At 36.9% G+C, this 23,944-nt stretch overlaps 1 protein-coding gene across 2 annotated transcripts in view; it reads left to right on the top strand.

The window, feature by feature from the left end:
• Positions 1–23,944, top strand: part of YWHAZ (tyrosine 3-monooxygenase/tryptophan 5-monooxygenase activation protein zeta) — a 34,978-nt gene that overhangs the window by 8,414 nt on the left and 2,620 nt on the right. For both annotated transcript variants that reach the window (XM_010588433.3, XM_023545918.2), the window contains exons 3-5: positions 19,609–19,732; positions 20,246–20,409; positions 20,486–20,581. In XM_010588433.3, the coding sequence (XP_010586735.1) occupies positions 19,609–19,732; positions 20,246–20,409; positions 20,486–20,581 (384 nt within the window). The remainder of the gene's footprint in view (positions 1–19,608; positions 19,733–20,245; positions 20,410–20,485; positions 20,582–23,944) is intronic.

Here is a 23,944-nt window from a genome sequence, read left to right as displayed (position 1 = left end):
AAGAGTTTTATCATAAGCATTAAGTAATGCACTTGGTGGTGAGGTATTTTGTACAGTTGGGAAATCTGAGCTATGTGAAGTAGACATGAGGAAAATTAAAGAAGGGGAATGAGAAGATAGATGCTCTCTATTTGTGGGAAGGGGAAGAAGAACCAACAACTTGATCAAGAGCCACAGGTTACCTATCCTTTTTCAGTATTAAAAAACCAAACCAAACAATACAACTCATAGCTGCCCTGTAGGACAGAATAGAACTGCCCCATACGTTTCAAAGGTTGTAAATCTTTAGGGAAGCAGACTGCCACCTCTTTGTCCAGCAGAGCTGCTAGTGGGTTTGAATTGTGGCCCTTTCAGTTAGCAGCTGAACAGTTAACCATTGCACCACCAGGGCGCCTTTTTTCCCTTTTTTTCAGTAGAAAACCAACACGAAACCCATTGCTGTCGAGTTGATCCTGACTCATAGTGACCCTGTAGGACAGAATAGATTGCCCCATAGCGTTTCTAAGGAGTGGCTGGTAGATTCGAACTGCCAGCCTTTTGGTTAGCAGCCATGGTTCTCAACCACTACACCACCAGGGTTTCTTTTTTTAGTTTAAAAAAAAAAAAAACCTATTGCCATCCAGTCGATTCCAACTCATAGCGCCCCTGTAAGACAGAGTAGAACTGCCCCATAGAGTTTCCGAGAAGCGCCTGGTGGATTTGAACTGCCGACCTTTTGGTTAACAGTTATAGCACTTAACCATTACGCCACAGGGTTTCCTTTTTCAGTATAGCAATACTTAAATGAGGATGGGGTCTTTACCTGTTCCAATAAGAGAGAAGACAGCCTAGAGATTCGTAGCAATAAGATGAGCTGTGAAGATAGTAAAAGTGAACAAGGAAAAGATTAAAGGTTTCAAAATTGGAGTTGGAGTGAAAACCTGAGAAAAGTCTTGAAGTATAGGAAGAACATATACACATGAAGTGATCTAGCTTTTTAAATCTACCCAGGAAAGAAAAGAAAAAAAAATTACATTCCTAGCAGAAACATATGAATAAAAAAAGGAGGGAAACAAGCCATGCTAGAGTTGTAATAGATTATGAGTATAATTTTGCTTCTCATTTTTTAATAGCCAACCTATTAGTAAAAAAAAATCCTGCTGGTAGTACTTTGATAGTAGTATAGTAAAAGTTTCCCAGTTAGTTGATTACTTGAAAAATAGTTCAAATATGTAATTAAACATTAATTTTAAATTAAAACAAGTGTATATTGATTCGCCTTTCCTTTGAGCATGTGTTAGATGCGTCCTCTGTAAAATGCAGTTTGAGTTTCTATAGTAGAATGAGAACTTAAATGTTTGATAAGCAAACTGTTCCAAATCCTAGATACGTACAATTTTTTCTAGTCTTTTAGTTTTGTCGACTCGAAGCGGTTTTTCCGAGTCCCCTTTAAAACTAGTCTTTCCAAAGCATTCAGCTTCCTTTTCACAGGAACACATCTTTTCACAGGTGTGTTTCATTATGTAGCATCTAAGTAATTAACGTCAGTGTAAATGACAAAGTTTTGGAAACAAACATCAGACTTGATAATCATGCATCTCTGCTGAAGGAAGCTGGACATTTCAGAAAGTAGCTGAAAAACCTATTAGTCACAGCATTCAGTTCAAGTTGTGGGCACTAGCATTTACCTAGGAATGAAGAACCTAGGATAAAGCAGCCTATTTTTAAGTGGAATGTGGCTAATCCAGCAAATTAAAGGCTCTGTAAGAAAATTGGGGCATTTTAGATCATTCAATCAGAACAAGATTTTGTGTCACAAAAGTTTTTTAAGGGAGAGAGCATTGCTGCATTTGGACCTTTTGCAGCAATTTTGCAAGAGGTGACACTGAAAAGTGAGATGATAGGTACTTGTTAGATCACTAAGGGCCTACCATAATGCTGTAAACTAAAGATGGAGACTCATTAAAGGCCACGGAAAATATTTCAAGGAAAAGAAATAATACCAAATTTTCCCTTTTAGAAGGTGGGTTGGTAGACAGGTAAAAATAGTTTTGTTTTTTATGATTTGTCCATTGTTTTTGTACATTTGGTCTCTGATAATCTGCTTCTGTTCTTTGGGTTAATTTTCTCCTTTTATCACTGTCAGAACAGATTTTTCAGCGGGACCCTACATCATAGTTTAATCCTTGCCTTATACATTAAGCTTGTTATTTTTTAGACTTTATCTAAATGACTTAGTGGGCTTGACTTTGGTTTCATTTTCTGATTGCAAGCTGTTTTCATCACGTTGCCTAGATCAAAGGTTCCCAATTAAATTCATTGTCATATTCATTTCTATGGTACACTATCGTGGGTAGTATCTGTGTACCAGCAGTAGTTTTACCCTTACTCTCCCACTTGTAGAATAAATTTATCCTTATAGAATAAGCATAAATTTAATTTAAATGGACAAAAGCTAAACTTCAGCATAACTTCCTGTTGCTGGTGGTCTCTCACTTGACACCTTTATTGTTCCTTTCTGGGCTGTACACTGCATACAGTTTTCATCCTTAATCTTTCTAACACACTACTTTCATTCTATTTGCTTGTTCTTTGCCAAAATCCGCCATACAAAGCTTTTGACTCTTACTGTCCCAGGTCTAAGGCATTGCAAATTCCCATCTTTATGGCCTGAGGGTTTCTGCTTCATTACCCTAATTTAGAATTTATTTTAAACTTGGTGTCTAAGTAATTTTCAGCTTAAGAGGTTTGACTCCATTTTTTCATTCTCCTTGAAAACAGGACCATTGATGTTTGTGGTATTTAGTATATGTTTATGTTTTTAGGTGGCGCAAATGTGAATCTGGCCTGGAAAGAATGGTGTACTTAGCCACCATGTCTGAACAGTTCCTACTGTATACCTTTGAGCAGTGATCATTCATTCTCTACATGTTCTCTAGTCAGTAATTCCCTGTATGATGAAAAACTTGAAAATTACTGTGCAGCAGTAATTGTCATTGATTTAGTTTTTGTATTTTCTGCAATAATGTTTTTTTAGTAATAATGTAATGAATAAACCCATTGCTGTCAAGTCACTTACTACTCATGGTGACCCCTTACGTTACAGAGTAGAACTTCTACTTAGGGTTTTCTTGGCCGTAATCCTGGAAGGTGATCTCTAGGCTTTTCTTCCACAGTACTGCTAACCTTTAGGTTAGCAGTCACAAACCATTTCCGCCATCCACGGGCATCAGTGTAGAATAGAGTCCTATATTTTGGCTAATTTTTTTTTTTTTTTTTCAATTAACATCCTCTTCTTACAGTGTAGACCTTTGGGCAACAAAGCCATCTGGGTGAGTGTAGCTGATTTGTTATCAGCATGATCCTCTTATGTGCCACATGTACATTTGTTTACATGCGTTGGAATAGATTACTAAAAAGTTTCAGCATACGAGCTTTTGTGGACTTCTTTTGATTTATTGTTGTGAGTCTTCTCTCAAATAAGACAGATGCTTTCAATGATAACCACAGGTAGAATGCGAGGTAAGAATCTAAGGACTGTCAGCCAAATGTTAATCTATAAAGTTAAGTAGACCAAAATAAGACTTAATTATTATCCCTGCATTTAATTTGCAAGGAGTGCCCAATTTTTTTTTTTTTTGTACTAGAATTTCGATTATTTGAGTGTAATTGGAACATAATTAGAGAACTTAGAAACATTTTTAAGTGAGGATTAGTTTCCAACTTGCAGACAGGTTTTAGGACCTAAGGGTTTTTAAAAATAGGTCACATTACCAAGGAACTCAGTAGTGAGTTGAGTGTTTCTCATCTAAATGATTAATTACACATGCGTTTCTTAGAGAGCCATACTTATTTCTTCTGTTGGTCCAAGACTTGTGAACTGCCTGTTCATAGCCCATAAATACGGTGGTTTTTTTTTTTTTTTTTTTTTTTCCTCCTTAAAACACAACAAACACAACTCCCCATCAGGAACTGCCAGCACATCGTCAGTAAATACCTTTTTTTTTTTTTCCTTTCTGAGAAGAAACACCATTTCCCAGAGTTTAGAATGACATAGAATCTATTTGGACCACATTCAATTCAGGGTCACTTGATAAAAATCCTACTCAAAACTCATTACTTAGAATGCGATTCTATGGAATGACATTTGAGGGCAATGTTGTATTAGTAGGCTGTAGTATGCGTAGAACATGCAAGTTTTCAGTTCAACAGTTTCATCAGTACTTTAATACTGTGTTTGGAAGATGTTTGGAAACGTGTCATCTCAAAGTGATTGTGCTGTTCATTACATGCTGTTTAAGAGTAATGATTTTCCCTTCTGATTGTTCCTATCTGATACAGGGAGTTATCATCAGACTGTTTCTTTAATGTGGACCATAAGGATAATACGTAATGAATACGCTCACACAGTAAAGGAAACTAAAGTACTGCCTTACTCTAGAATGCTGGTACAACTTAGCACAAGCTGTGCATTACTTCTTGGGTTTGAATTATGGACCCATTGTATGACTTTTGGGCAAGTTATATCTCTCTGTGAGTCTGTTTTCAGATATTCAAAATAGGAACGATAATAGTATCTACCTCATAAAGATTGTTTTGAGGATTTATTGAATTAACACACCCCCATGGTGGTAACAAAATATTGTTTATTTTCTTTTGTATCTCTGATATTACTTCAGTACATCTTGGTTTAATTATTTTGAGAGTAAATTTTAAGAGGATTTAATAAATTGCTAAACTCTTTAAACACTACTTACCGTTTTATAAGCCCTGTGTTACATGCTAGGAGCAAAGAAGAAATGTATTGCCCCTGCTATTAAAAAATTCTGACAACCTAGAGGGGAAAAAAGATACGTACACAGATAATACAAGGGAGCAAGTGAGAGAGAATGTACGGTATTGCATGTTAGTTGAATACGGAAAAACTGGCCTTGTTCCCAAATTTAACCTTTTTAGTTGCACTACAGAGTTTAGACACAAATACACAATGTGCGTGTACTAGTTAAAAATGCTGTAAAAAAAAGTTTCTTTCTCTTTTTTGTTGTACATTAGATGTGTACAGAGCAAACCAGTTTCTCATTAAACAGTACACACATTATTTTACGACATTGGTTAGCAACCCCACCACATGGCAACACTCTCCCTTCTCAATCTTGGGTTCCCTGTTACCAGCTTTACTGTTCCCTCCTGCCATCTAGTCCTTGCCCCTGGGCTGGTGTGCCCCCTTAGTTTTGTTTTATAGGCCTGTCTAATCTTTGACTGAAGGGTGAACCTCAGGAGTGACGTCATTACTGAGCTGAAAGGGTGTCCTAGTCTCTGTCAGGCCAGCAAGTTTGGCCATTCTTTTTGAGTTAGAATTTTTTTCCTACATTTTTCTCCACCTCTGTCGGGGACCCTCTATTGTGATCCTTGTCAGAGCAGTCAGGGGTGGTAACTGGGCACCATCTAGCTGCACTGGACTCAGTTTGGTGGAGGCCATAGTAGATGTGGTCCATTAGTCCTTTGGACTGTCTTTCAACTACTCTTGTAACAGGGATTAGAATAAAATTTAGGCTGGCCTTAACATTTTTTAATATACCTTTGTTTTATGGTTCCTTGTTGATTTAAGAAAGTTAATTTGGGAAGATTTGGCATCTATTACTGAGAAACACATTCAGTTGAGTGACCTGGATATAATCTGTCATTCATTCATCCTTAATTTTCTATCATTGAAGTTAAGCAACCTCTATCCTGGTTTCCAACTTAGAATTTTACTCTGTTAGGCCAATATTACACAGAATGGTAAAAATTTAAAGTCAAAATGTCTGAAAATACCTACTAAATTAGCTCTTGATACCATTATAATACTTGATGGAGCACTTTCCTAATTGGTTGACTGGAAGCAACTGAAAAAAAAAAAAAAAAAACCACTGAGGAAGTTTATATTCAAAGAGGAAAAAAAAGGCCACTCTAGCCACAAGGGGGAGTAAGAGGCTAATTTCCAAATTGGTGGACCCCTATTTTTTATTAAAACAAATTAGTGGCTGCTTTGCCTATTTCCTTTTTAGAATGTTAAGAGATCTAGGAGTGATAAAATGCTCAGTGACTTTACAGAATAAAGTAAAATTTCTGGGAAAATTAAACACATGCCTTATGTCTACACAAAAGATCATACAGGACTAGAAATGTGAACTCGTACATTATATTTTGCTGAAGAGTTGGTATTAAATTATTTTTTATTAGTGAGTATATGTTATTAAAACATGTTATTAATATTTTAATTATTTGTTATTAAAAGTGGTATTTCTTTTTTTTTGGATTGAATAATAAATTGGGAGTTGAATTTTATAGAATCATTGAATTTTAGGACTGTTCTAGAAATCAGCCCACCTCTCATTTTTTAATAGAGCAAAAAACTGAAGCTTAGAGGTTCAGTGGTTTACATTAGGTCATATAGTGAACATGACCATTTCCTGTCTCTTATGTAGTACTACCTTATTTGTAGTTTAAAACGGGATTTTAATACAAGGGAAAGATTAGTCCAAAGGACTAATGGGCCACATCTACCACGGCCTCCACCAGACTGAGTCCGGTACAACTAGATGGTGCCTGGCTACCACCCGTGACTGCTGTGACAGGGATCACAACAGAGGGTCCTGGACAGACCTGGAAAAAAAAAATGTAGAACAAAATTCTAACTTAAAAGGACCAGACTTACTGGCCTGACAGAGACTGGAGAAAGCCCGAGAGTACGGCCCCCCGGGCACTGTTTAAGCTCAGTAATGAAGTCACCCATGAGGTTCACCCTTCAGCCAAAGATTTGACAGGCCCATAAAACAAAACAAGACTAAAGGGACACACCAACCCAGGGGCAAGGACTAGAAGGCAGGAGGGGACAGGAGAGTTGGCAATAGAAAGGAGAGGGTTGAGAAAGGAGAGGGTTGATGTGTCATGGGGTTGTTAACTAATATCATAAAACAATATGTGTACCAACTGTTTAATGAGAAACTAGTTTGTTTTGTAAACCTTCATTTAAAGTATAATAAATAAATTTGTTACCATTGAGTCAGTTCTGATTCACAGCAGCCTATAAGGAATATGTTAAATACAGAAAAGCATAGATTGCTCTGTTAAAAAATAAATGTATTTTAGAGTGTGCAATAATAGTAAAAAAAAAAGTAATGTTTACTGTTACTCATTTTGGTGTTTAGGAGGGATGGGGGTTGTCAGAATGTGTGTGGGGCAAATCACCACTTTAATTTCATTAAAAAACGTCTTGAGTTATGGATGTATTTAGATTATATTTTAGGTTGTATATATATATATTATAGTTTTTATTATGCTTTAAGTGAAAGAAATCAAGTTGGGCTATCATACAAAAACTTATGAACACCTTGCTATGTACTCCTAATTGCTCTCTCTGTAATGAAACAGCCCACGCCTTCCCTCTACTCTTCCTCTACGTGTGCGTGCGTTCAGCCAGCCTCTGAACCTCTCATCTCCACTTCAGACAGTAGATGCCAACGTAGTCTCATGTGTCTGCTTGATCCAAGAAGCTCATTCTTCACCAGTATCATTGTCTATCCCATAGTCCAGCCCAATCCCTGTCTGAAGAGTTAGCTTTAGGAATGGTTCCTGTCTTGGGCTAACAGAAGGTCTGGGGAGCATGACCTCCGGGATCATTCTAGTCTCAGTCAGACCATTAAGCCTGGCCTTTTTACGAGAATTTGGGGTCTGCATCCCACTTCTCTCCTGCTCCCTCAGGGGTTCTCTGTTGTGTTCCCTGTCAGGGCAGTCATTGGTTGTAGCTGGGGTACCATCTAGTTCTTCTGGTCTCAGGCTAATGTAGTCTCTGCTTTATGTGGCCCTTTCTGTCTCTTGGGCTCATAATTACCCTGTGTCTTTGGTGTTCTTCATTCTCCTTTGCTCCAGGTGGGTTGGGAGCAATTGACGCATCTTAAGTGGCCGCTTGCTAGCTTTTAAGACCCCAGATGCCACTCTTCAAAGTGGGATGCAGAATGTTTTCTTAATAGATTTTATTATGCCAGTTGACTTAGATGCCTCCTGAAACCATGGTCCCCAAACTTCCTACCCTGCTACGCTGGCCTTCAAAGCGTTCAGTTTATTCAGGAAACTTCTTTGCTTTTGGTATAGTCCAGTTGTGCTGATCTCTCCTGTATTGTGTTGTCTTTCCCTTCACCTAAAATAGTTCTTATTTACTATCTAGTAGCTCTCCCTCCCTCTCCCCTCTCATAACCACCAAAAAATATTCTCTTCTGTGTTTAAATTATTTCTTGAGTTCTTATAATAGTGGTCTTATACAATATTTGTCCTTTTGCCGCTGACTTATTTCACTCAGCATAATGCCTTCCAGATTCATTTTAGGTCTTAAATTTTAATGAGAATTATATTTGAGGGCCCCATCCCTTAGTTTCTTGCCACTTTCTCCGTTTTAATCACATGCATTTTTTGTGCATGATTTGTATAAAAGTAAGGATGTCATACCTTCCTAACATCTCTCTTCATTTGTGTTCGTGGAAGAAAGCCATACTAGTATACAGTCTAAAATTGGAACAGGTTATGGAGGCTTGATCATTCTCCCAGCTATGTATTTGATGAGGTGAAGTCAAAGGAGACTGTTACCCAGCTTTATTTTAAAATTGCAGTCCATAAGTTTCTCATTAGCAGTTTGTTCTTTTGCTTTGATATTCTGGGCTGGTAATTTACTCTGGGCTAGTGACATTTTAAGGAGCCTTAATGGTGCAGTAGTTAAAGTGCCTGGCTGCTAACCAAAAGGTTGGTGGTTGGAACTCACTAGCCACTTCTCAGTAGAAAGGCGTGGCAGTCTGCTTCTGTAGAGATTATAGCCTTGGAAATCCTGGGGGGCAGTTATACTCTGTCCTGTAGGGTTGCTGTGAGTCGGAATCGACTTAACAGTAACAGATTTTTAATGACATTTTAAGTATAATTATCTTCGTGGAAATTAAATTTAATTCTGTGACCAGTTAGTGGCATATTCTCTAAGAGAACCTCACCCACACTCCTTATTTTTCTTTACAAGTACATCACTGTGTTTGTGCCATTTCTGTTCCAAATACAAAGGTGATAAAAGAAAACAGATGAGCACAAAAAGGGTACAAGGAAGCAGAGCGAAATGCACTGGTAATCCTATCATCTAGAAATAGTCGTTGTTAAAAAAGATTTCTCTTTAAGATTTTTATAATAATTTTAATATTACATTACTGAAGGGGAAATAGAGTCTGGTTTTCACCTTTTTTTTTTAACGTATGGTAGTTGTCGTTTCGATGAGTTATAACTTTTTTTTAATTCTTCATTTTGAAATAATTTCAGATTTAGAAAAATAAAAAGAGTTCCTGTATATCTTTTACCTAGATATGCCAAATGTTAATATGTTATATAACTGCTGTATAATTCTCAAAACCAGGTCTGAAACTATAATTGAATTTTATTTTAAATTACATTTGCCCTGGAAAATAATTCAGATAATATAGGATATAAAACGAAAAATGAAACTATTTTGACCTTACCCTACTCCTCAGAGCTAGTGTCTGTTGGTCTTTTATATATCCTTTTGGAAATTTACTGTGGCTGTGAGGTAATTCTATCTTTGAGGAATATAGACTACTAGGATCCTGTACATACTGTTCTGTAAGCTCCTCCTCTCTCCTTTTGATGTATATTGTATGCTTCATTCCATATCATCATCTTAATGTCTTTGTAGTATTCTGTTAAATGGTGTGAAATTTGGTTAGCCAGTTTCTTATTGACAAATTAGGATATTTCCTTTAAAAAACAAAAACTCTGCATTCGATACTTCAAAACAAAAAACAATTTTGATTCGTGGGGACCCCATATATGTCCGAACAAAAGTGTGTTCTGCAAGGTTTTCAATTGCTGATTTTTCTAAAGTAAGTTGCCAGGCCTTTTTTCCAGGGTGCGTCTGGGTGGATTCAAATCTGCAACCTTTCTGTTAGCAGCCGAGTGTTTAACTGTTTTGTGCCACCTGAGGACGCTGTATTAGACACTAAAACCCAAAAAAACCAAACCCGTTGCCGTTGAGTCGATTCCAACTCATAGCGACCCTGTAGGACAGAGTAGAACTGTCGCATAGAGTTTCCAAGGAGCAGCTGGTGGATTTGAACCACTGACCTTTCGGTTAGCAGCCGTAGTTACCATCGCCAGGGTTTCCGTCGTAGAGAGGTACAGAAAACATAGGTGAAGCTGAATAGTTGGGGAGAAAGCTTCAAGGAGAGCGTAGGATTAGAACTAGGTATTGAAAAGTGAATGATATTAGGCACAGATTACAGTTATCAAAAGTGTGATCTGTTAACCCCTGGGAGTCTTTTTAGGGGATCCATGAGGTCAGAACTTTTTGTGACTACAGTGTCATTGTTGACATCAGCACTAATGATGCAAGAGCAACAGTGGCTAAACTACTGACACCTTAGCACCAACGACAGGTGTACCAGACTCTGCTAGTAATTGTATTCTGTACCACACACTTGTATTTTAAAACAAAAGTCTAGTTTTACTTAAAAATGTCCTTGAGGCCATAAAATTATTAATCAGCCTTTACATAGACGTGTTTATTCTGTATGGCAAAATGGGAAGTACAATGGTTTTCTCCCAGAAACTGGTTTGAATTGCCAGTTTCTTTTAACGGAGTACCCTTTTTACTTTAAAGAACAACAGACATGCCGTGGTTATTCAGACTTGGTATTTGTCAGACATTGTCTTGAAAATGAATGAAGTGAACCTGTTGATTCAAGGGAAAAATGGTAGTCTTTGTGGCTAAAGATAAAATTTGACTTTTAAGTAAAAGGGAGACTTTTGGACAACTTAGATTCAATTCCGTGATCTTCACAGCTAACATAACATTGTGAGACTGCGTTTTCTTCACATCAACGAAAACATCACGACAGATTAAATGGATGCAGAAGAAGCTACAAGAGTCTAGCTATCGTCAGGCATTAATGATATTTTCAAACATTTAAAACAATGCCACTTTTCTCATCAAATATTTTTGTTTTGGAAAGTAGTTATTTTTCAACAAAAAGTTGTTAATATGTACCAGACATTTTTTTAGAATGAATTTTTTTTTGCTTTTAGTTTTCATTTCTGATATGGTAAATATTGATGGATATAATCCATGTAAACAAAAGCCCTTTGGGTCCTCAGTAATTTTTAAGGGCTTAAAAAGGAGTCTTGACCAAAAAGTTTTCGACTATAAATAATGCAGCATTCATTGATACTAAACTCTAGGTTTTTTTCTAGAAAGTGTATCTGTTTTAGAGAGAACAAGTACCACAGTTGAAATAAGGTGGCCTTTTTTTTTTTTTTTTAGCAAGGTGGCATTTTTTAAATGTAGAAACCGAGCTCACATAAGAGCAAGACGCAGAATTAAGGTAGATTTCTGGGTGGGTTTGACTGGTTGATTGAAATGTCATTTTAAAGTTACTGTAGTATAGACATGTTCTTGTGATAATTTGCCTGATTAGCTTACAGAGTACTGTAGTTGGTTAGGGTATGTGGTTCAGATTAAATTGTTGTACCCCCTCCAAAAGGGAGCCTTGGTGGCACTGTGGTTAAGAGCTTGGCTGCTAACTGAGAGGTCAGCAGTTCGAAGCCATCCAGCGGCTCCACAGGAGAAAGACGTGGTGATCTGCTCCTGTAAATATTACAGTCTAGGAAACCCAGTGGCAGTTCTGGTTTGTCACATGGGGTCGCTATGAGTCAGAATTGATGCAACAGCACCTTCCAAAAGGATGGTAATTAACACTTCTCTGTTGCTTCCTGGAAACCCTAGTGGCATAGTGGTTAAGTGCTATGGCTCCTAGCCAAAAGGTCGGCAGTTCGAATCCGCCAGGCACTCCTTGGAAACTATGGGGCAGTTCTACTCAGTCCTATAGGGTCGCTATGAGTCGGAATGGACTGGACGGCAGTGGGTTTTTTTGTTGCTTACTATGTGCCGACTATTGTAAATGCTTTGTGTATATTTAATTCAAGTCATCCTCACAACAAACCCTGTGTGTTGCCTACTACTTAGATTACCCTTTTTAAGATGACAAACCTGAGGCCCAGGGAGATTTTGGTACTTTGTCCAGAGTGACACAGTGAACTGCGATTTAAACTGAAGCAGCCTTTCAGTTAGTAGTTTATATAATTCCTTAATTTTAATGGACTCTGAAGTCAAAGCATTGATGTTTTTGGATTAAGGCATGTGTTAGAAACTATTAATATATCCTGTTCTGGATAAACTGACTGGCTTGCGGGGGAGAAAAATGGAACTTGATCTCACATTTCTTAAGTGTTTTCACAACTTATGAGGTAATTGTTACAGTAAAGAGGGGAAAAAAAGCTCTTATCTCCAAGATCTCAAATTCAACATAATTCATCCATTGATTAGGTGGTTTAGTGCCCTCTTTCAGAACCGTATCATGTGTTTAGCTCAGGATTATGAACCATTTACTGAGAGGGATTAGAAATGTGCTTGTGTTCCAATATTGAGGAAATAAGATTCTGATTTACTCTGGTGGTATCCTACTGCTGAGTACATTTAAGACTTCGTATTCCACTTAAAATTATTAGGGTGACTACTATATAAAGTCAGAATGTGCATTAAGCAGAATTCAGCAAATTAATCCTAGGTATTTTTTAAAATGCTGGCCATGGTATCTTTAAAAGACAGTGGCCGCATAGAATTCCCAAGGAGTAGCTAGTGAATTCGAACTTCTGACCTTCTTTCTGGTCAGCAGTCAGGTTCTTAACTATCGCCCCACCAGTGCTGCAAATAAAAGTTAACTGGGAGAAAAAATAAAAGCATGTATGTATTTTGAAATAAATTTTAGTAAAAAAAAAAAAACATTTTAAAAGTGTAATAAAAACGAAAAAATGAGTTGTGAATTTCTCGATCAAACGTATTTCAAGATTTATATGGCTTAACATTGTAGCCTCAGTTTACTGTTTGAGTGTAAGAAGTTCTCAGTTAAATTTTGTTTGAGCTGAAAATCTTTCTGTTGTAAATTGCATTTAGGTAAGAAAGTCGATTTACTGTTTTGTATGAATTTTACATGTGGCAGGTACATCAGTAGTCAGCCTAACCCTACTTTTACAGTTCAAGTTATGACTCGTGGTCTACTTTACTTTACTTATATAATGCTGTACTCACCCCCTTTTTAATTCAGGTTCTTGAAATGTCCCAGAATCGTTACTGCTTTCATTGTACTACAGTAGTTGAACAGAGTGTAGGAGGTTTCATTGTATCTCTAACCTGGGATATTCTCTGAATTTTTTTGTGTACTATAAAAATGGCTGCTATCAGTCTTTTCCTCCCATCTTCTACTCTGCTTGCTTTGCCTGCCACCGCTGCTTTCTGATAGGAGCTGCTTTCTTTTTTCCTTTGTTCCCACTCTTCCTTCTCTTTTCCCTACATTTGCCACTCTATTCTAGCTTCCAAATCTGGAAAGTTTAACTTTTATTATTCTTTGGTCATTTTGACAAATTAACACAATTGCTTTTTTGTTAGAATTAATTCAGTGAACTCTGTTTTCCATTATAATTGAAAGAGACCACATGAGATTTAGGAATCCAGTTTGCAAATACCCAAGTGATCCTCCAGTTCTTTAAACCTCTGTAAGAATAGTGAAGCTTGCTGTCTAAGTGGCCTGTTCCAATTTTGGACCGCTCTAATGTTTTTTTCTCATATTGAACAGGAATCTGCCTCTTGGTAAATTAGCACTGGTCTTGTCTTCTGGAGGCATTGCCATGTCATACCTAAATCTCTGATTGCTTCCTTTAATACGCATGACAATTTCTAGTTTCCTTAACGGTTTCTACTTGCTGTCCTGTATATTCTGTAGTTTTTGTTAATGTCTGTCTTGATACATTTTTAAAGAAACAATATAGTTTAGCAAGGATTCTCAACAAAATTGCAGCCAATAAAATACAACAGCATAACAGGAAAATAATACATCATGACCAAGGGGAATTTATACCAGGTTTGTAAAGATGGTTCAACATTAGAAAGTCATGATCAATGTAACCAACCACATATATAAAACAAAGAACAAGAATCACATGATCATTTCAGTTGATGCAGAAAAGCTATTTGATAAAGTCCAACGCCTGTTCTTGATTAAAACTCTCAACAAAATTGGAATAGAAAGGGAAATCCTTCAGCGTAATTAAGGGCATGTGTATTAAACCAACTGCCACCATTATTCTCAAGAGAGAGAGTCTGAAAGCATTCCCTTTGGAAGAGACACCAGACAAGGATGCCCTTTATCATTGCTCTTATTCAATATTGTACTGGAAGTCTTAGCTAGAGCAGTAAGGCCAGAAAGGGCAATAAAGGGCATACAAATAGTATCCCTATTCGTAGATGACATGACCACATGCATAGAAAATCCTACAGACTCCACAGGAAATCTACTGGAACTAATAGAAGAATTGAGCAAAATGGCAGGGTACGAGATCAACATACAAAAATCAGTTGGATTCCTCTGCACCAGCGAGAACTCGGAAAATGAAATCAGGAAAACAATACCATTTACAGTAGCCCCCAAACGAGGAAATACTTAGGAATTGATCTAACTAGAGATAATAGAAGATTTACACAAAGAAAACTACAAAACACTACTGCAAGAAACCAAAAGAGACCTACATAAATGGAAAAACATATCATGATCATGGATAGGAAGACAACGTTGTGAAGATGTCAGTACTACATAAAGTGGTCTACAAATATAATGCAACCCCAATCCAAATTCCAACATTAGTCTTTAATGAGATGGAAAAACTAGTCACCAACTTCAAATGGAAAGGGATAGAGGCCCCAGATAAGCAAAGCATTATTGATGAAGAACAAAGTAGGAGGCCTCAAACTCCCTGATTTCAGAACCTTTTGTACAGCCATGGTAGTCAGAACAGCCTCGTAGCGGAACAACAACAGACATGTAGACCAATGGGACAGAATCGAGAAGCCAGAAGTAAATTCATCCACTTATGGACAACTGATCTTCGACAGAGGGTTGAAGTCCATCAAATGGGGAAGAGAGAGTCTTTCTAACAAATGGTGCTAGCAAAATTGGATATCCATTTGCAAAAAAATGAAAGAAGAAGCATACCTCACACCATACACAAAAACTAACTCAAAATGGATGAAAGACCTAAATGTAAAACCCAAAACTATAAAGTTCATGGAAGAAAAATAGGAACAACACTAGAGGCCTTAATATATGACAAATAGAATATCCGACATAACTAAAAATACACAAATAGCGGAAGGTAAACTAGATCTCCTAGAAATTAAACACCTAATATTCATCGAGATTAAAAAGAGAACCTCCAGACTGCAGAAAAATCTTTTAGCTATGACATATTCAACAAGGGTCTAATCTCTATAATTTATAGAGGACTTCGGTGCTTCAGCAATGAAAAGATAAGCCAGTGAAAAAATGGGCAAAGGATATAAACAGATGCCTCACCAAAGAAGATATTCCAGGTGCATAACAAACACATTGAAGAGATGCTTATAATCATTAGCCGTTAGAGAAATGCAAATCAAAACTACAATGAGACACCATCTCACACCAGCAGTGATGGCACTGATCAAAAAAGAAGACAACAAATATTGGCAATATTGTGGGGAGACTGGTGCTCTTACACGCTGCTGGTGGGAATTTAAAGTGGTATAACTACTATGGAAAGTGGTATGGTACATTGATCCAGCAATCTTACTCCTAGGTATATATTCTAGGAAAATAATAGCAGTGACAGTAGACGTGCACACCCGTGTTCATTGCAGCACTATTCACAATAGCAAAAAGATAGAATCGAAGTGCCCATTAGATGGATGGATAAGCAAAATGTACATATACACAATGGAATACTGTGCAACGATAAACTGATGAATCTGCAAAACATCTCACAACATGTATAAATCTGGAGGACGTTATGCTGAGTGAAATAGTCAATCACAAAAGGACAAATGTTGTATAAGACCAGTATTATAAATAGTCTAGGTTTACACAGACTTTTTTGGTGGTTACCAGGGACGGGAGGAGGAGGGAAGGAAAATCACTAGAGAGTAGACACATGTTAACTTTGGTGAAGGGAAAAGCAGTACACAGTATGGCGGAAATCACAGCTTAACCAAGGCAAGGGAAGATGCTGAGAGGTACACAAGAATAAAAGGCAATGAGGGTAAATACTATATAACATACACAATCCTGCAACAGCAGTGATAATGAGTGGATACATAGGTAGATATGTAGTATACCCACATGCATATATAGGTTGGGCTATGGATATTTCTACATATGTATTCATACGTGCTGCATGTATATTCACATATATAATAGACTGCATGGGTGTAGTCATAGGAAACAACCTAACCGTAACCAGAAACCTCACAGGATGGCACTGGGCTTGAAGGCTAAGGACCATAGTCTCGGGGCACATCTAGGTCAATTGGCATAATAACAGTTCATAAAGAAAACATTGTACATCCTACTTTGGTGAGTAGCATTTGGATCTTAAAAGCTTACAAGCAGCCATCTAAGGTACAACTGTTGGTCTCTTTCCATCTGAAGCAAAGGAGAGTGAAGAAAACTAAAGACTCAAGGAAACAATTAGTCCAAAGGACTAAGGGACGACAGGAACCAGAGCCTCCACCAGCCTGAGCCCAGAAGGACTAGATGGTACACAGTTAACTGCTACCAGCTGCTCTGACCAGGGACACAATAGAAGATCCTGATCAGAGTAGGGGAAAAAACAGGTAGAGCAAAATTCATAAAAGACCAGATTTTCTGGTCTGAGAGAGACTAGAGAAACCCCTGAGACAAGAGTCCTTAGAAACCCTTCTAACTAGGAACTGAAGCCATTTCTGGAGATGACCTTTCAGCCAAATTATAGACCTGTAAACTAAACGATAACACCTTGAGGAAAGTGGTTCTTAGAACAGCCATCTGTTTGAGACCAAAAGGGCAACATACACCCAAAAGCAAAGATGAGAATTCAGGGAAGGGGCAGGAAAACCAGACAAACTCAGGGTGGTAATGGGGAGGGTGCTGACACATTGCTAGGAGTGCAACCTATCTCATGGCACAATCTGTATAAATTAATGAATGGAAAACTAATGCTCTGTAAACATTTACCTAAGGCACAATTTAAAAAAAAATCACATTCTATATTTGATCTCATTGGCACAGTACAGAACTGAATCTTTTTCCTTAATTTAGATTCCTAATTGTATTAATGTGTTATGGGATCACATCCTTTTTCACAGTCATGTCAGTATTGAGGCAGAGAAATTGTAGCATAAATGTTAGGAGTACAGGTCACATTGCCTAGTTTAAGTTTCAGTTTCACAAGATACCCGTTGCCATCGAGTCTATTCTGACTCATAACAACCCTGTAGGACAGAGTAGAATTGCCCCATAGTGTTGCCAAGGAGCGGCTGGTAGAGTCAAACTGCCAGTCTTTTGGTTAGCAACCCAGCTCTTAACCACTGTGCCATGAGGGCTCCTCCACAAGGTAGCTGTGGTTTTGAGTAAGTTATGTTCCATTGCCGTGCCTCATTGTCCTCTATAAGATGAGGATAATTTGTTTCTACCTCACAGACAGTGTTATGGAAAGATCAGATTAAGTGGTCTGTAGAAAGTACATGGATCTATACATGGATCAAGAGGCAGTCGTTTGAACAGAACACTGCATTTTCTCTCAGCTTTCAGAGGTGTGTGTTCTAATCCCTACCATACAGATGAGAAGACAACTGAATCACTAAGATTAAGTAGGTCACACAATGTGGAGTACCACAGTTTAAACCCATACTGACTTCAAAACTGCTGTGTTATGCTATTTCCCAAAGTTTAATGAGTAATGCATAGAAGTGGAAAAAGCCTGGTCACTTTTCTAAGTGAAAAACAAAAAAACCCCACCTACTGTTTAACTGTCTTTTGCTGTTTGGGGTGTGTCCCCAAAGAGCAACCATAAGTGTTTGTAGAATAGTATGGGGTTCAAAGTACAGAATGTTTTTTTCATTTGGCAGGTCTTTGAGTATGAAGGTATGGGTGTGATGTAATAAAAATTTTGTTATCCTGACCAAAGTGCTCCTTCTGATTTCAGGCCTGTAGTTACAAATGTTGATTAGAATAATCACAAGCCATTTCAAATCATTTCAGGTTGGCTTTTCACACCTCCAATACAACTTGGCCGTTAGAGGTAATTTAAAAATTAAGTTAATTTAAAAGCATTTTCAAACTATATTTTGCATGTAGGTAGGTGATATATATGTTTGTATATATACACGTACATATAAATGTGTATGTGGAGCCCTGGTGGCACAGTGGTTAAGTGTTAAGTCCGCTTGCTACTTGGAAACAGCATGGAAGGCAGTTCTGCTCTGTTCTATAGGGTCACTATGAGTCGGAATCGACTCAATGGCAACAGGTTTACGTATATGTGTGTGTGTGTATATATACACCAAAGTACTGTGTGACTGCCTTCAGAATAGAGACCAAGAATTAGATATTTTTTCCTTGAAAGGATTGATTTATTTGGGGCTCAACCCAGTTGCACAGTTGACTTTACCTTGATTTCCAGAGTATGCTTAAGAAAAAGGGAGTGGTTTTTGTTTTTATTTTGTTTTTAACTTTGCCTAGTTCTACTACTAGTTTTTTCTTTATCTTTTTCTCCCTTTAAAAAAAAAAAATTATCCCTTCTTCCCTCCTCCATACACTAAGGTGAAAACTATGTGGATAACAAACAGTGGTCTCACTTTCTGCTTCAGTTGTACAATATAATTATTAGCATGTTAGGATTTAATTTAGTTTACATTTTTTAGGATTTTGAATAGAATTATAGGATGAAGTCCTAATTTTATTTCTTGTCTCAGGTAATCTGTAAACATGTGTCTTTATTAGTTAAAAATCACTATACTGAAATGAAAGGTCTATTATTCAGATCTGTAATTCTCATAATCATACCACTATTTTAATTTAGTTAGAAAAAAAGGTAAAACTTAGACTTTGAGCGGCTTTTTACCTATTGTAAGTATAACTTGGATTGTGTTATATGAACTTAAATAGTTTTGTTCTCCTTTCTCTGACACAGCCTGTGGTAGTATCTATTACAGTATTGGTTTCTGCTTCAGTAATACTACTCCAGAGAATCCAGAAGGTTGATCTTTTGTGTTCTCTTCTCTTTCCCATTCTAATGTCAGGTCTACATTTAAATGGAAAGTTTGCCAGCTTGTTAGAACATGTTCCTAAATAAGAGATTGTGCTTCACATTCATGGGGAAACATGTAGGTTTTATCAGCATGTAAATAACATTGGCAAGGATTAATACTCAAATGTATCATCCTTAAATAATAAACTGAACCCTTGCTGAAACCTGTCCTGGGTGACCCTGCTGGTAGTTGAAATACATACCTCTGGCATGGGTATTTTAAATATTTCTACCCAGGCGTTTTGCTTCTAAACCACAAAGTCATGTGCCTTCTGCACTTAAAATTGTACTATTGACAGGCAATACCAGGATATTAACATTTTAAAACTTTTAGTCTATAGAGTGATCTTAAGAAGTGCAAATTGTTTTAAATTTATTACTCTTTCTTTTCCTCCTAAGTCTCTTTTGGAAAAGTTCTTGATCCCCAACGCTTCACAAGCAGAGAGCAAAGTCTTCTATTTGAAAATGAAAGGAGACTACTACCGTTACTTGGCTGAGGTTGCTGCTGGTGATGACAAGAAAGGTATGCTGTTTTATAAGTCTCTTTCATTGAATTTGTATAAAATAAGACTCTATGAAGTCTGTATCTGAAGCATATTTTTTGTTATTAAAATGCTCATAACACTGAATAAGCTGTAATGTTCTTAAATATTTTTTTCTAGTCCCAAGAATATTTATCTATTTTACCTAATACGATGTTCTAAAATGTATGCTTTCTGAAAAGATAGTTTTGTGCAAGGAATGTTTCCACGCCGTTTTAAGAAATAGTGGTCACAACAAAGCTATAGAGCAGGGCAAACTTTTTAAAAATGTAATAATGCTGAGATGATTACAAAGTTGTTTTTATCTTGACATGGCCAGTGGCTAGTGTGATATTCCAGGAGGAGCTCCCTATTTTTTTTTTTTCGTTGTTGTTGCTGAAGGGTGTTACCAGTTTAATATTTCAGAAGATATGTTGGCTATTAAAGGTTTGCGTTGATGGATGAAGATGAAGTGCAAGGTTCATCAGTACATTTTGGTGTGTTTTATTTTCCAGGGATTGTGGATCAGTCGCAACAAGCATACCAAGAAGCTTTTGAGATCAGCAAAAAGGAAATGCAACCAACGCATCCTATCAGATTGGGTCTGGCCCTTAACTTCTCTGTGTTCTATTATGAGATTCTGAACTCCCCGGAGAAAGCCTGCTCTCTCGCAAAGACAGTATGTATTTTACCTGTTTTGTGAAAATTTAATAATCCTCATTATTTGAGCACTAAAATATACTTTTTTATCATAGGCTTTTGATGAAGCCATCGCTGAACTTGATACATTAAGTGAAGAGTCATACAAAGACAGCACGCTAATAATGCAGTTACTGAGAGACAACTTGACAGTAAGTCCATAACAGCATCATTAATGGTTTTATTAAAGTGTTTAAAATACGCACTTAAAACTGAAGATACTTAACTCTAAGATGTTACTAAAGACATGAGAGTAACTCAGTAATGTTTTATATCTAACATGTCTAACATGATTTATCTATATTAGCAGTTACTTTGGGTTTTATGCAATTTAAGGTCCAGATTTTAATTGTCTTTTAAGCATTGTTCCATGGAGCTAACTAGAGTATATTGAACTCTTAGGCCACTATTTAAAATTGGTCTCTGAATTTGAGGCAGTATTCATGAGAATCATATGTAACTTCTATAAGATTTGGTTAATGAGGTTTAAGAGATTATGTTTTATAGATAATTAAAAAGAATATTTCCAGTCTCTTTTATTAAATATCCTGTCTGCTGTTAAAACTGTGAGCAAAACTACCTTACAGAAACTGGAGTATTAAACCAAGGACACTTTAATTAGTTACAAGCCTAATCACATAGACCATTTATTTCACATTTCAATCTAAGTGATAATATTTTTTTTTCCATTTTAGTCACAGAAGAGTTGAGTTTTTAGGGATCAAAAGTGTATTCTGAGACTGTATTTAAATTCCATTTAAAAAGGTACATAAGGTTTTTTGTCCATAAAGTTCCCTCCTTATTTATATCGAAATAGACAGCTGTTGTTGAGCCCATGTAATTCATAGGGACAGACTTGCCCAGTTCTGTGTCATCCTCACAGTCGCCAGCATGCTCGAGTCCATCACTGCAGCTGTTTTGTCATTCCACCTCACCTGAGGGCCTCCCATGTCCTCCACTAGCGGTTGATCTCATCTGATGACGAACCCAAGGCAAGAGAGGTGGACAGTGTTCTGTTGTGATCCTTAACATTTTCATTGACTAATTTTCAGAAGTAGATCTCCAGGCCTGTCATCTTTCAAGTCTGTCTTAAGTCTGGAAGCTCCGCTGAAACCTGTCCTGGGTCACCCTTCTGGTATTTGAAATACCTGTGGCATAGCTTTCAGCATTACAGCAACATGCAGGTTGCCACAGTATGACAAACTGCCAGATGGGTGGTGGCATATAGACGTGTAAGGCATTAATAACTTCAACTAGAATTTTTCAGATACTCCACAGAATCCAAATGGAAATCTTTTTTGGCCTAGTCTTTTACTAAAAAAAAAGACTTATTACGGAATGTCATAATTGTCCTTCATGTATATACTCCAGATTAAAAAGAAGAACCATAATGCCATGATCACAGTAAAGAAATCAACAATAATCTCTTTATAACATTAAACATCTAAATAGTGTTCAAATCCAATTATCTCTCCCCTTCTTTTCTTAACAGTGTATTTGAATTAGAAGCCAAATAAGGTCCACACATAGCAATGGGTTGAGTCTCCTTCGCCCTTAGAGTTTTCCCATTCTTCTCCTTACGGATTAAATATTAAATTTAAAGTTTTTAGGCTTAAGTGAAAGAATTACCAAGTATTTGCTATGTGTCAGATAGAAATCCAGGAGTTGGAGATCCATGCTCTAGGAGCTTATAGCCTAGCTTTTACTGGCTTCTGTTAGTTTAGAGCCATTTCTCTTTTGGGACTCAGGATTGTTATTTATATATGTTTCAGTTTTATTCTAGTCTGCTGCCTATTTTCTACAAACCAGTTCTACATTCTAGTGCTGAATATTCTCAGTGAATGAGTTTTTTGAGCAGTATTGCATAATTGTTTATATTAAAAAAATTTTAAGAAAGTATAATTGGTTTCTGTCTACAAACGTTAAGAGTTTTGTTTTAGGCAAGAGGATAAGCTACAGTTCCTTAAAAAGAATGAAAGGCTCTTTTTATCTATATCAAATGAAAGAAGCACTTCCATTCAGTAATTTTAATATTAAGAATTTTTTTTTTTTTCACTGATTTGCAGCGATGAGGTAGTTTGTCATTCTGAAAGGTGGAGCTTGGAACCTAGTTACTGTATTGTGTTGTCATCGCTTTTCAAGGGGGCCTGATTTAACTGCCAGTTGAGTTTTGGTTTTAATATAACATGGTATTAATGAAAAGTATACTGTCACAGCTGAGTCTGAGTAAGAGGAAAATCAAGGTTCTGGTTCTGCTCTATCATTATATGTTCATGTGCCTTCTGAGCCCTAGTAGTACCAGCTGTTATCATTATAGGTTGATTGGATCATTTATCGAAGTGGAAAAATTTTGCCAAAACTTACCACAGTATTTGAGTCTAAATCTGTTTGAACAGTATTAGCAACACATAAACCTGGGAAGAGAAGTATCTTATATCAAACTTTTATGTGTTTATGTGGGAGATTCAAGAATCTTTGAAGACTGGAACTAGAAAAGAGACATTAGAGACGATTTCATCTTGTGGTATAAATCTCCTCGTCTAACAAAAGCACACAGGCTCAGAGAGATCATTTGGGTAGCACTGTGACCTTGCGAGAAGTCTCCCTTCCAGGACAGAGATATATTTGGTTAATAATGATCAGATCCCTGGTGGCACAGTGGTTAAGAATTTGGCTGCTAACCAAAAGGTTGGCAGTTTGAATCCCCCAGCCGCTCTTTGGAAACCCTGTGGGGCAGTTCTACTCTGTCCTGTAGGGTCGCTGTGAGTGGGAATCACCTCAGTGGCAATGAGTCTGGATTTTTTTTTCAATTGGGGAGAAGTGTTTAATGATAATTTTGGGAGATAGAAAATTAGGAGGAGTTTTTTTTTTTTTTCTCATTTTTCTGTGAATAAGCAACAAAAAATTTAAGATCATTTTGAATCCGTCCTTTTATAATTACTTTTTAAAGTTTTTATATAGTGGCAAAACCTTTTTGTATATTGAATCAGCTGAAGGTAAGCACTTTTCAAGTTTTTTAACCTACATTTTTTAATCTGTTCAAAAACTAACATTAATGAAAAAAAATTAATAATAGAATTATCCTACCACTATGGGACAAAAAACTTTTTTTTTGATCTCTTAAAAGATTTGGTTCTTACCTTATTTTGTGTTCAGTCTTTAATTTTGAGCTATATAAACTCACGAAAGTACGTTTTTCTAAGTTAAAATGTCAGAAAAGCTAAAGTTGTGGTTTAACTCAGAGTTGATGCTGGCTTTTGAATTTCATGGCGTGTTGGAGGTTCTTTTTTGGAATGAGAGTTTTAGTCTCACCTCTGCCAGGGTAGAGCATTCAACCTTAGCTCCTAGTCAAGGGTCAAGTTAGATGATTCTGCTTTAGTTGCACTCTGTTAGTATATCACATCTCTCCCGTTGGGGCTCTTCAGGACAATGTTATATTCTGACAGCAGTTGATACTTTGTCTTTTGTAATATTTATCTTTATGGTTTCTTCTGTTTTCTCTTCACTTTCTATGA

The sequence above is a fragment of the Loxodonta africana genome, chromosome 14 (genome assembly GCF_030014295.1).
Source record: "Loxodonta africana isolate mLoxAfr1 chromosome 14, mLoxAfr1.hap2, whole genome shotgun sequence".
Taxonomy (NCBI): domain Eukaryota; kingdom Metazoa; phylum Chordata; class Mammalia; order Proboscidea; family Elephantidae; genus Loxodonta; species Loxodonta africana.
The sequence above is the reverse complement of the archived record's forward strand: the minus strand, read 5'-3'. Positions and strand labels throughout refer to the sequence as shown.